The sequence below is a fragment of the Mustela nigripes genome, chromosome 2, assembly GCF_022355385.1.
Source record: "Mustela nigripes isolate SB6536 chromosome 2, MUSNIG.SB6536, whole genome shotgun sequence".
In the NCBI taxonomy this organism is placed as follows: domain Eukaryota; kingdom Metazoa; phylum Chordata; class Mammalia; order Carnivora; family Mustelidae; genus Mustela; species Mustela nigripes.
Genome location: NC_081558.1, coordinates 1,105,037 through 1,117,698, shown reverse-complemented (window position 1 = coordinate 1,117,698; position 12,662 = coordinate 1,105,037). Strand labels below are relative to the sequence as shown.

Here is a 12,662-nt window from a genome sequence, read left to right as displayed (position 1 = left end):
GGGGGGGGCATCTGGGTACTGACATGAGGGTGCACTGCTGCTTTCTAGCCCATGACCCATCTTGGGGTTCAGTGTTTTTGCCTGTATAAAGGGTGCAGAATTCTGCCTTCTCAGGGTCTCGGTGGGGGTCTGGTGCAGCCAGGGCGCTGTGGACGCAGTCCCCTTGTGGAGAGGGCACAGGAAAGCAGGCCTGGCCCTGTGGTGTGGTGGGATTAGGGTGCGTGCAGCCCCAGGCTCCTTGTGGGACCTCAGATGCCCGGTGTTCTCCCTGCTTTTGGCGCTCCCCGTCTCCCTTGCAGTCCTCACCCCTGCCCATAGGGACCTAGAGTCTCTGCCCCGCTTGTGAGCACCGGCGGGATACCAGGGGCACCGGGCCGACGGGCAGGGTCTGCATTGCCTCCTGGAGCCGCCCCACTTCCCCAGCAGCCGCTGGGTGTTTATTCCTCTCTGGGTGTGGAGCTGGGGTCTGAGGAGGGCCCTGGATCATCCTAAGTGAGTCGGCCTGTTTGGGCAGCCGGGGTGCTGACGCAGAGAGACTGTCCGGAGAGGGACCCCGTTTTTCCCACTCTTGTGCTCCTACTCCTGTCCCGTTGTTGGACGGTGAGGCGCCGAGAGCCTTTTGGACCCCTCCCCCCAACCCAGGGTACTGATTTGATTTATTTTCTTTTCTGGGTCCTGTCCAGTTTCTGGGTCAGTGGGAGGCAGTGGCCAGGCCACCTCCCAGCACAGGTCCCAAGAGACAACTTCAGAACGGCCTAGAGTCCTTCGACCTGAGGCTCAGAGGCCCCAAGCAGTGGTGGTCGCCTCGAAGTCGGGGGACTCCTTGCTGGGCCAGGATGTCAGTATTGCTCTCCTCGTTTTAAATGAGAACTCTAGGTTCCTGAGGCCCAGCCGGGGTGGGGGGAGTGTCCCAGCGGAGCGGGTGAGTAGTGGGTTGGGGGCAGGCAGGATCCTTAGCCCCCATGGGAGCAGTCCTCAGAGGCCTCCCCACAGTGCTGCGTGGGAGCCCGGAGGGCACGGCTCCTGGGCACACCGTCTGCTTCTGAGGTTGGGAAAGCCTGACTCAGGGCCCCTTGCTGTTCTGGTTTCCGAGGGTCTCCGTCACCTGTGTGCCCAAGACTGCTCATTCATGGAGTCGCCCCCCCCCCCCAACCCTGGCTTCGTGGTTGCGTAAGGGCCTGTGAGTTTTTCTGGCTCTTAGTCGAGGGGGGCGCTGCTGTTACGCCTGGCTTGGGGGAGGGGAAGTCATGCTGGCCCTGGGTGTCCCCAGGCTAGCTTGGTGTTGCCTGTGGCCGGGAGTGGGCCTGGGGGGAGGGGAACGTCCCCCGGGAGAGAAGCCTGCCCTCCCCTGCCCTGCCTGAGGATCGCTCTCTCTCTCTGTAAGGAGAATCCCAGTCCGGGCCCAGCCCCATTCCCCAGAGGAGCAGACTGAGGGCCCGGGCAGGAGCCTGGCCAGAGTCCAGTGTCCCTGCTCCGCTTGGCACAGGAGCGCGGAGGCTGGGGAGGGCCACCCAGCGGCAGGGGCAGGGCTGTCCTGTGGTCCCCTAGGTCTGGCCTGGAGCCCCGGCACGGAGCTCTCCTACGTGGGGTGGGGAAGGACTTTGGAAGCTTCAGGAGAAGTTGACGCCGTTGCTATGGAGACGGAGAGTGAGAGGCGCGATGGGGCGGGGGCGGGAGGAGAGGCTGGCTGTCTACTCCTGCTCTCCCAACCTCCATATCCGGACTGTTCCCCTGCCCCAGAGTCCCCGGTTCCAAGCGGGCACGAGCTCTGCTCCTGCTGGACTCTCAGGCCCCCACCAGCAAGAGGGAGCTCAGACCCAGGAGTGGAGCTTCTAGGGCAAGGTTGGATCCCCAGGGGGCCACGGACACCACTCTCCGTGGTTGTCCAGGGCACCCTGGGGGGGTCTTGGCAGGATCCCTGGCTGCACCCACTTGATGCCAGTAACTCGTGTCCCCTGGGGTAGTTGCAGGATCACCCCCAGGTGAGACCCCCCGTTTTACTCTCGAACCCTGTCTCGGGTCAGGCATGGGAGGTGAGCGCTGAGCACAGGCGGTTCTGTGGGGCCTCCTCGTCCCTGTGTCCTCACAGCCTGGACCCTTGGGCAGGGGGTAATGGCCACAGCTATGCAGGAAGAGGTCTCTCTGCTAATACCTCGGGGTCCTGTGGGGCAGAAAGGGGTGTGTCCCAGGAGCAGGATGTCGCCGGCTGCAGGGCATGGGGACAGGGGCCCTGGGGCAGGAGTTGGGAGGCTGAGGCGGAGGTGTGAGGCGGGGAGGGTCAGGCCAGGTGAAGGGTTCCGTTTAATCCCAAGGGCAGGGGATGGAGGGTGGCCAGGAAGGCAGGCCCGGCTTTGCAGAGGAAAATCCGTTTACGGAGCTGGGATTAGGGTCCGGGAGAGGAGTTGAGGAGGGCAGGCGCCCCGCCTGGGAGCGAAAGGGGTGGGCCAGCCCACAGACGGGGTGCAGGGGAGAAGCCCCTGGACGTGGAGAGTCAGAGGTAGCCGGGGTGGACCCCAGTTATTCTGAGTAGCCCAAGGAGGGGGCAGGGTGGGGGTGGTGGGATTCTTGGCCGAAGAGGCCCCCGGGGGAGAGGCAGATGGGGACCCTGAGGCCCAGAGGGGAAGTGGCCACCATCCTCCCGGGGCCGAGTGGACAGCAGACCCTATCCCCCTACCCACCTCCCCTGGGCAGTGCCTTTGAGGACAGGTAGGGCTGGGGAGACTGGCGGCTTACGGTGGGGGCTCCCCCTAGCTCCCTCCTCCACACATGCAGAGAGCAGCTGGAACTGGGGAGTGGGGGAGGGCCCCAACATTGCAGGGGGCGATAACCGCCCCCCACCCAGGCTCCCTGATAAAGGTCGCCCAGATGGCCCGGGAGCTGGTACGCGATACCATGCGAGGAGCCGGCTCCCTCCGAAGGGGGCCGCCCTGACTTGAACCTTCGCCCAGTGCCGTCCCTGAACAGTGGGTCTTCTGACCACACATGCTGAGGGGGGGTTGTGGGAGCTGTTAACGGCTCACCCCCTGGGCCACAGAGGCCCGTCTGGGAGGGAATGGGAGGGAAGCGAGCGCGCAGTGCGGGTTTGCAGGGAGGAAGGAGGGGTGAGGGGCTGCAGTAGCCGCAGTGCCTCGGTCGGGGCACGGGGGCGGACAAGAGGGTGAACACCCCGTCAGCTGCTGCTGCACCGAGCTTGGCCCTCTGGCCCCCGAGGCTTCACACAGATGCGTGGAGTGCCCACGGCGGGTCAGGCCTGTGCCCTCCACTTGGCAGTCGGGTGAAGGGGCAGGTCTCACACCTGGGAGAAGCCAAAAAAGGGGACAGTGGAGTGTACCTGTGGGGTAAGGAGAGGTCCATCTTAGGTGTGAGGGTATACACAGAAGGGGCAGAGCGACAGGGGAGAGAGTCTAGGCAGCCGGAACACGGTGTGTGAGCACTGAAGAAGTCGAGGGAGGGTGAGGGGTCAAGGTAAACCCTTTCGGCTTTGATCGTGGGTCAGGGAGTAGTTCTGGGATTTGAAAAGCAGAGCACAGACTAGGTGGCTTAGCCCCAAGCTGATGGGCTACTGCACTAGTCCAGGCAAGAGCTGGGTGTACAGCCAGTGTGGGGTCTGGAGATACTCTGAAGGGGTTACTGATGGGATTTCCTGTGAGCAGGCCAGGGACATGGCCTGTCTCCGCCTTTGGTGGCAACAACAGGACGACTGAAAGGGGAAGCCGACAGGAGGAGTGGGGATGTGGGGGTGGGTAGGTGGTAAGCCTTGTGTTTGGGGGGCAGGGCCCAGGGGCCGCCTGGCCGGTTGCTCATTGGGGCATGGGACTCTTGATCTCAGGGTTTGAGTTCGTGCCCCACGTTGGGTGAGGAGATTATGTAGGGGGTCTCTGTACAGCCATCCTAGGAGCTTGCTGGAGGCAGACCCCAGGCCCTGCTCTCCAGACCTCCCCATCAGCTCCCCCTTCTGCTGCACCTCCACAGCTGTTCTTTGGGTTCTTTCTGGAATCCCGGGGTGGGGGGAGCTTCAGGAAGCCCCTGGCGTGCTGCCTGCTGCCTGCTGCAGCCCGGCCCTCTGGAGCTCTCCCGAAATTCTCTCACCTGGCCCAACTCCACTGCGCGTGCTGGGTAGGTGGGCATTTGTGCAAGGGTCAGCTGTCGGACACAGCTCCCTCCCTACCCAAGGGATGACCTCAGGAGGTCATGGCGAAGGTTGGTTGTAGGAGTCGGGTCCTTGGCCCTGTCCGGGAAGGCCAGGCAGGCCAAGTGGTGCTGCTTGGCTCCGGTACCACCTTCCCGGTCCCCTCTTTATCTGGTCTCCAGGACCTCTTGGCCTCCATTTCTTCTGAGCCAGCATGGCACTGTGGTGACTGCAACTGTCCCCAGGTCACCCCAGCCCAGCCCAAGTCAAAAGGTCTTGTCGGCAGGGCCCCGCCCACCGCATCTCCTCCAGCCCAGGTTCCAGTCTGCTCTGGGGCAGCGGGAGGTGGCACCTGTGGCCCCACTGGCTCTGAGCTTCCTAAGCGCAGCTCCCTCCCCGCCCTGGCTAGTGGACCGTGGGAGGGTGACAGGGCCTGGTATCTCGCAGGCATTCGCCCGACGTTGTGGGGGCGGGAAGCCTGCGCACGGGGTCCCGCCACCCACGTGTGCACGTGAGTTCCCCAGCAACTGGGTGTGGGGCGGGGCTGGCAGGCGTCCAGCCGGCAAGTCGACCCCAGCGGGGCCGCCCCCGCCCTAGCCCGAGCGGGGACCACGTGAGCGAGGCCGGCTGGGCTGCGGATGGCCCTGCCACCACCGAGCTACGTGCGGCAGCTGTGTTCCCGGCGGCTGCACGCGTCCTGCCCCAGTGCGCGCTGGCACGGCTCTTGCAACCTGCTCGTTGCAAAGTGGAACTGCGGGAGGCGGGGAGGCGGGTGCCAGTCCCGCCGCCCGCCCGAAATGGGGAAGTGAGCCAACTGCGGGGCGCGCCAGCAGCGGGATGGCCCCCCCTTCCCTTCTGCTTCTCCCCGCCTGCGCGCTGCAAGATGGCGACAGGACTGCGTGCCCCTCGGAGGGGGCGCCCCCGGGCACCAGGACTGGCCTAGAGCCAGCAGCCCCGCCCCCGAAACCGGACTCCCCTCCCGCAGCCTGCAGCCCTGGGGGGACTGTCCGGTCCCAGCACTTCCACCAACTGGGTGGGGCCGGGGTCCTTTCCCGGGCTTTTTTGAGCCCCCCGGGTTCTGTAGAGGTTGGCTTTGCGGAGGTTCCTCCGCCTGCCTTTGGGATCGTTCCGGGGAGGGGTGCAGCCCCAGAAGTTTGTTGTCCGCAAGGTCTTGGGTACAGATGTGTAAGGCCCCCTCTTCACCCCGGGGTAGGTGACTAGCACACCTGGATTCTCCGCTGCTGGGAGAAACCCACAGATCTTCATGGGGGGACTTGCTGGACGCCGCTGCCTCCTTTGGTCTTGGGGGCGGCCTGGAAGAAGGGGTGGGGGAGGGGAGGGTTTCGTTCTCCTCTGGGACATGGGTGATGGCCCGGCGCTCTCCCTGCCTCTCCTGTCTCCTACCTCCTCCCAGCCCGTCACCTAAGGACAGTCCCTTGGCTTTCAGAGCTGGGATGTCCCTGGCACACGCTGAGAATCCCCACCCTGCTCCCCCACCGTGTCCGTCCCATTGTCCTGTCCCCCGCGCTCCGGGTTTCCTCTGCCCTCGGCCACCATCTACCCTGTTGGGGGGTCTTTCTCAGACCCCGGGCCAGGCACCCCCTTCTGGTGTGTTCGCTGACTGAGTCACCACAGTGCCCAGCCTGGGCCTGACCCCGCGGTGGCCCCCCGGAGTCCAGCCTCTGCCTTTTGCACCTGGAGCTCCATCCAGTGCCACAAAGGGTGTCACACGGGGGTGTGGGCGCCACGGCTCACGCGCCCACATTCTCTCCGGACCCGCGTCACACGCACCCTCCAAAACTCCTGAACGAAACAACCGCTGGAGTCCGGCCTCCAGGTACCCCGCAGGGGCACAAGCTCCGGGTCCCTCAGGACCCCTCGGCCTGGGGCGTGGCCGGAGTCCAGGGGGGACTCCCCCTGGGGTGGGGAGATGCTGACAACGCTCGCTGGGGACCGGGCTGAACCGATGGGGAGCCGGCACCCCAGGCAGGAGGGGTGGGTGGCGACAGGCGCTAGGGGCTGGTGGCGGCTGGCCGGGGCAGGATGGGCGAGGCCAGCCTGGGAGGTGGGAGGGGTCTGCGGAGGAAGTTGCCTGGTGGCGGCCCGCCCCTCGCCTCCTCTCCCCTCCCCTCCCCTCCCCTCCCCTCCACTCCACTCCCCTCGCCTCCCCTGCCCGTCGGTTCCGTGGGGGCGGGGTAAGGCCGGTGGCCGCCTCCTCCAAGCCTTCCCCTTCCCGGCAGCGCGGTGACCTGCCAGGGGCCTTCTCTGCCAGGGCCTTGTGCCCTTCCCCACCCTGGGCTCTGGGGCTGCAGGTGGCGCTGTGTTCCCTCCACATGGCCCGCGACAGGGTCAGTGGATGGGCTGGGGCATGGGAGGCCACAAGGGTCACTGGGTGGGCCGGGCACCGGGAGCACCTGGGAGCCTCCGGTACGCGCCCCCCCCCCCCCAGAGCGGAGGTTGGGCGGGACCCACTGGCGGAGGGAGGAGCAGCCCCGCCGAGCCCCGCGTGCCCCGGGGGTGGGCGCAGACCTGTCCCCAGGCCGTGGTGCGGTGGGAGTGGGGCGGGCCTGGCAGAGCTCGGCCTCCGCCCGTTCTGCTTCGCAGCCACGGAAACTGCTCGTGGAATGACTACCGGGTCCTGGGGAGCGAAGGGCAGGAGAGTTCCTTAGGGGCTTCGTGAAATGAGTGGGGGGTTTCTTTACGTCCCCCCCAGAGTCCAGCCTCCGGAACCCGCGGGCGGCTGCGGCGGGGGTGGGGGCGGGGGGAGCCCCACGGCCCGGACCGCGGGGCCTGCGGCGGGGGCCCCGCCGGCCGGGGCCCCCCCCCCCCCCCCCCCCGGCCCCGCGCTGACCGCCGCCGTCTGTCCTCTGCCCTCTCTGCCCAGGCGAACGCCCCTTTGCCTGCGACTGGCCGGGCTGCGACAAGAAGTTCGCGCGCTCCGACGAGCTGGCCCGCCACCACCGGACGCACACCGGCGAGAAGCGCTTCCCCTGCCCGCTCTGCTCCAAGCGCTTCACCCGCAGCGACCACCTGACCAAGCACGCGCGCCGCCACCCCGGCTTCCGCCCGGAACTGCTCCGGCGCCCGGGCGCCCGCAGCACCTCGCCCAGCGACTCGCTGCCCTGCAGCCTGGCTGGCAGCCCCGCGCCCAGCCCCGCGCCCAGCCCGGCCCCCTCCGGCCTGTAGGGCCCTCTCCAGCCCGCCCTGCCGCACCCCTGCTGGGCCTGGGCACGGAGCACCAGCAAACCAGCAAACCGCCTGCTGTCCACAGCCAGGGGCGGGCCACGGACCGACGGCCCCGGTCCCCGACGGCCGGCCGGGGTGCGGGTGGTCCTCGGGAGCGGTGGCTGGGGCCCGCGTCTGTAAATAGCCATGTCGGATAATTCTCTTCCCACGTGTTACACAGGAACCCCTGGTGGGCGGCCAGCAGGCGCTCCCCTCCCCCCATCGCCACCTCCCTGCTTTGGAGAGGGTGAGTCTGGGGGGTGCTGGTGAGCAGCCCAGGAAAGGTGCACCTGACCGGTGCTTGGACCCTGCCCTCCCCAGCCCCCCTCTCCAGGTTGGGATGATGTGTGCAAAGAGCCTTAGATGAACCAGGGGTTACCGCGGCACCCCTGCCCACCGCGTCTGGGGCCCCTCACCCCTCTGAAAGCCATTGGAGATGTTCAGGGAATTGGGGCGTGGCCCCAGCCACCCCCATCCGGGTACTCAATCTCAGGTGTCCACAGGTTCTGCCCTGCCACCCAGCTCCCCGGCAGTGGGGGTGGGGGAGGGGGAGGCAGTAGGATCCAGGATTTGCTCCTAAGACTGGGGTGGGGAGGGAGAGAAACGGGTTCTTCCAAAGAGCATTTGACTCACACGGAGGGGAGGGGGTAACACGGCTGCGGCTGGGGCAAATGCCTCCTTATTTATTTTCCTCTGTCTCTGCTGGTGGGAAGGAGGGGGGCGGGGAGCTGCTCCCCCTCTGGGTGGGTGTGTGCGTGTGAGTGAGGACTGCGCCTGTCAGAGTCCAGTCCCCGACTTTGGCCTTCCACAGCATGGTGTGACAATCAGTCAGTCCCTCCTGTTCGGGACCACGACAGCATCGAGCATAAAGCCCCCGTCCCCTGCACGTGGAGGTGTGGGGGCCGGCCCGCCCTGCCACTGGCCCTTCTTCCTGGCGGGTAGCCCCGGTCCCGGGGCCTCTGGAGCAGAGGCTGGGGTCCCGCCTGTGAGGGCGGGAAGCATGAGGGCTGAGCCCTGCACCCCATGGGATAGCTCGTTTTTTTGGACCGGGTAGAATATTTTTTCAGGCACCAATCCCTTTCCTGACCTGGGCCCTGTGGGTGGTCTGCTGTCCTGGGCGGGGTGGGTGGGTGTTGGGGAGAAGGTCTGCTTGATCTGAACTTAGGGTAGGGAGGGGTAAGTGCTGTGTCCTCTCCTGGTGCATTCCCACCACAGCTTGGGTTGGGTTTCATTTTGGACAGGGACTGAGGACCCCCATCCTACAATGGGAGAGCACCCAGGCTCCCTGTCCCAAGACCCTGAAAGGACCTGCGTCCCACTGTTGGCTGCAGGAGGTTTGTGGCACCTGCCTGTGTTCCAGAACCTTTCTGTCTCCCCTTTAGGGGGCTGGGGGTTTGGACGGCATAGGTGTGGACCAGACCCGGCCTAGCAGCATCCAGGGACGGGTGCTGGGGGTCCTGGGGAGGAGGCCAGGGAAGCCCTTTCGGAGCTGGACTGGGAAGGGTCGTCTTGCCTGGTCTCTGGGCGGATCCTTGCCGGCCTGGTCCGCCTGTACCCTAAATCCTCCTCTCTGGCAGTGTTGGTGAGATGCCTTAGTCTGTGGGGGCAGGCTGGGGTCCCCTTTCCCCCTGTGACCTTACGGGCGTCCTCTTGGTTGTCCCATCCCTGGCTGGTGCCTCCCCACAGGAGGTGGGCTCTGGGTTTGAGGGGCCCGGAAGCCGGGGACTCATCCCTGGCCCCTGTCCAGTGTCCAGGGGCCTGGAGAGACCTGTGCCCCTCTGCCCCCAAGGAGCTGGAGGTCACTGGGACCTGGTTCCAGCCACTTAGCTGTGGCATCTCAAGGGGGGAAAGGGGGAGGGCCCCCCCGGGGTTTGTGCTTTCAGGGGGTGCCCCCCTTCCCCTGTCCTGCCTGGCCTCTTCCTTGTATTTAATTAAACAAGCCCTTTTTTAAACCCGACTCTTGTGCCCGTGTGGTTTTTCCCACCCCTGGCCTTCAGCCGGCCAGCTGAGTGCCTGTGTCCCCCAGCCTCCCGCTGGGGACCCTGGAAAGACGCCACTGGCTGGGACACGAGATAACGCTCCCTAAGGCCTGGGGAGGGGGCCGCTGCCCCGCCTCACCCACGCGTCAGCGCGGCTGCGCCCCCCTCCTTGCCGTTACCGGGCAACCGAGGCGCGGTGACACGGCGCCCGCCCCTTTTGGGCTCCGGGAGCTGGGGGAGCCCCTGCCCGTGGGGCTGCTGGTGGGCGTGACAGCGTTGATCCGAGAGGGTCCCCGGACCCCGCTGCCTCCACCGCTCTCCGTGGCGCGCCCGGCGGGTCTGCTCACGTATCGCACGCCTGCCGTCCACCCGCTCCGGATTGGAGGGCACAGGGCCGGGGAGCCCCTTGGGGAGGACTCAGCGACCCCGGGAAGCTGATGAGGGTCGTGCACCCCTTTCCTAGGGAATAGACGCCCAGATCCCCGCGGTTTGCAGGGCCCCGAGGGCGGGTGTGGCTCCGGTGGGGGCGCGCAGACCCTCCCCAGGGCCTTCCCCGAGTCCGCCCCGGGAAGGCGAAGGCCCCGCCATCTGGTGGCCGTTCCTAGCATTGCCCCGCCGGCTCCCGCTGAGCCCTGCCCCGGGGTCCTCGCCCTGCGGCCGCGCTGGGCAGGGGTCCCTCGCCCTTCCGCAAGGACGGCCTCCCTCCTGTATCCGCTAACCCCTGCTTCGCTTTGTCCCCTTTTCCCTGGCTCTGCCCCGCAGGCCCGCAGACATTGCTCCTTGGACCCCGGTCCCACTGCCCCCTTCCCACTCCACCTGGCTTTTCTGCCCCTTTGGGCAGAGTCCCTGGAATTCGGGGACAGCCCCTCCTGCCTGTCTCTCTTGGGACCCCATCCCATGTGCTCTGCACAGCTCGAAGACGTCCCCTGCGGCCTTCTGGACGCTTCCTGGTCATGTGGCCTCGGGGATCCCTGACCCCCTCGGATATCCTCCACCCCGGGCTCAGGACCCCCTCCTAGTACACTCACATGCCCTTATGTGCCCAGGACACTCCCTGGTCCCACGCCAGTCGGACCTCAACTCCAGACCGTCAAAGTGCCCATTCCCACCGCCAGGTTGCCCAGTCCCACCTCCCCTTCAGGCACGGGCCTCTCCATCTTTCCAGGTGCAGGCCAGAATCCTTGGGGTCACCCTTGACCTTGAGCGTCTCTAACCACATCCATTCCATCTGGAAACCTCCCTGGAGCTCTAACTTCAAAGCACATCCAGCGTGGGCCCAGTTCCACCCCATCATTGGCCACCTGGACCACAGCAGGCGCCTCTACCCTGGTCTCCTTCCTGCCCCCTCTCCCAACGCCCCCACAGTCTGATGTGTCCCCTCTCCGTGGCCACCAGAGGGCGCCCATGAGCACCTGCCTCGCGTCCCACTCTGCTTACAGCCCTCTGGGGCTCCTCCGGGAAAAGCCCAAGTCTTCACTGATGTCTCCAGGGCCCTGCACTCCTCCCTCTCTCCCCCTTGCCTACCCTGCTCCAGCCGCGTGGACCTCCTCCCTGTTCCTCCAATCGGCCAACCCAGTGCTGCCCCAGGGCCTTTGCACTGGCTGTGCTTGCTGCCTGGAACGCCCTTCCCCCGCGTTACCTTCTGCTGAACGGCTCAACCCCCACGGTCCTCAGACGACTACAGGAACCACCTCTTATCAGACGCACGCCGTGCCCTCACCCCGCACTTGGATCGTGCTGTCTCCTTTCCTTATGTCTTCTTGTCTGTCTCCCACACCTGGAGCACCAGGGGGATCTGTCTCCCACACCACCTCCACCAGGGGGATCTTCCCGCTGTTCACCGGTTCTTCTAGCGCTGTGTCTGGCACGTGATGGGCACTTGGTGAATATTTGCTAAATGGACGTCCAAGGCCCACCCGCGAGCGCGGATGGAGACTAGGTGAGCTTCACTTCACACACCTTGTCGTGCCACTCTCGGGGGCCTGCCTTTCTGATCTTGGTGATGACAGGTGTTGACGGACCCCCTTGTGAGGGGCCCAATGGCTGAGGTGAGGACAGCAGGAGGCTGGGAGGGGGCCATCCTGTGCTCACGGGGTCCGTGGCTATCAGCAGCTGCTGGACCTGGGGTGGCCAGTTGTTCATACGGCGGCTGTGGTGGGCAGTTGTGGGTGCATCTCCCCACGTTTTAAACATGGGCAACGGACACATTCACATCATTTGAAAAACTCCTACTCAAAACCCTGGGGCTCAAACACACACACGGAAAGCAACCACATGCGTGTCCAGAGCTGCACAGTTCACGAGGCACAGACGCCCTTCGACCCGTGGCCAGACACATGAAACCAACACACACACGCCTGCACTCAGCTGTAACCAGGAGCGAGGCACCCACGCGCTGCCCCGGGGACGGACCCCGAGCCCACCAGGTGCACGGAGGCCACATGGGGTGTGACACGCCCAGACACGCTCCTCCACAGACAGGAAGGGGGCTGGGGGGGGTAGGGGGCGGGGGAGGGGAAGGATGACTGCTGATGGGGACGGGGTATCTCGTTGGCTTCAGAATATTCTGGAGTTAGGGGCGCCTGGGTGGCTCAGTGGGTTGAGCCGCTGCCTTCGGCTCAGGTCATGATCTCAGGGTCCTGGGATCGAGTCCCGCATCGGGCTCTCTGCTCAGCAGGGAGCCTGCTTCCCTCTCTCTCTCTCTGCCTGCCTCTCCATCTATTTGTGATTTCTCTCTGTCAAATAAATAAATTAAAAAAAAAAAAAAAGAAGAATATTCTGGAGTTAGGTAGAGGTGACGGCTGCGCAGAACAGTGAATGTACAAATATGCCCCTGAATTTTCACTTCCAAAATAATTATGAATAATTGATAATTATTGATAATAATATTAAGTAATCAATCACGGGCGCTCTCTGGTGGCGCTGGGGTGGCCCAGTCAGTGGAGCACGTGACTCTTGATCTCAGGGTCATGGGTTCAAGCCCCACCGGGGGTACAGAGATCACTTAAAAACAAAATCTTGGGGCGCCTGGGTGGCTCAGTGGGTTAAGCCACTGCCTTCAGCTCAGGTCATGATCTCGGGGTCCTGGGATCGAGTCCCGCGTCGGGTTCTCTGCTCAGCAGGGAGTCTGCTTCTCTCTCTTTCTCTCTCTTTCTGCCTGCCTCTCTGCCTACTTGTGATCTCTCTGTCCAATAAATAAATAAATAAATCTTTAAAAAAAAATCTTAAGAAAATAAAATGATTGATTCTGTTAACGGGACTTTCCCCTAAATAAAAAAGGGAAAAAAAATCCACCAAGTGGACTCAAACAGAGGGGAGAGCCCCCCCCC

The 12,662-nt window shown here is 64.9% G+C and overlaps 1 protein-coding gene across 1 annotated transcript in view; it reads left to right on the top strand.

Moving 5' to 3' along the window:
- Positions 1-9,311, top strand: part of KLF16 (KLF transcription factor 16) — a 10,061-nt gene extending 750 nt beyond the window's left edge. Inside the window, exons 2-4 of the mRNA XM_059392610.1 lie at positions 4,727-4,934; positions 6,067-6,556; positions 7,014-9,311. Of these exons, the coding sequence (XP_059248593.1) occupies positions 4,727-4,934; positions 6,067-6,556; positions 7,014-7,315 (1,000 nt within the window). The 3' untranslated portion in view covers positions 7,316-9,311. The remainder of the gene's footprint in view (positions 1-4,726; positions 4,935-6,066; positions 6,557-7,013) is intronic.
- Positions 9,312-12,662: the final 3,351 nt, after the last annotated feature.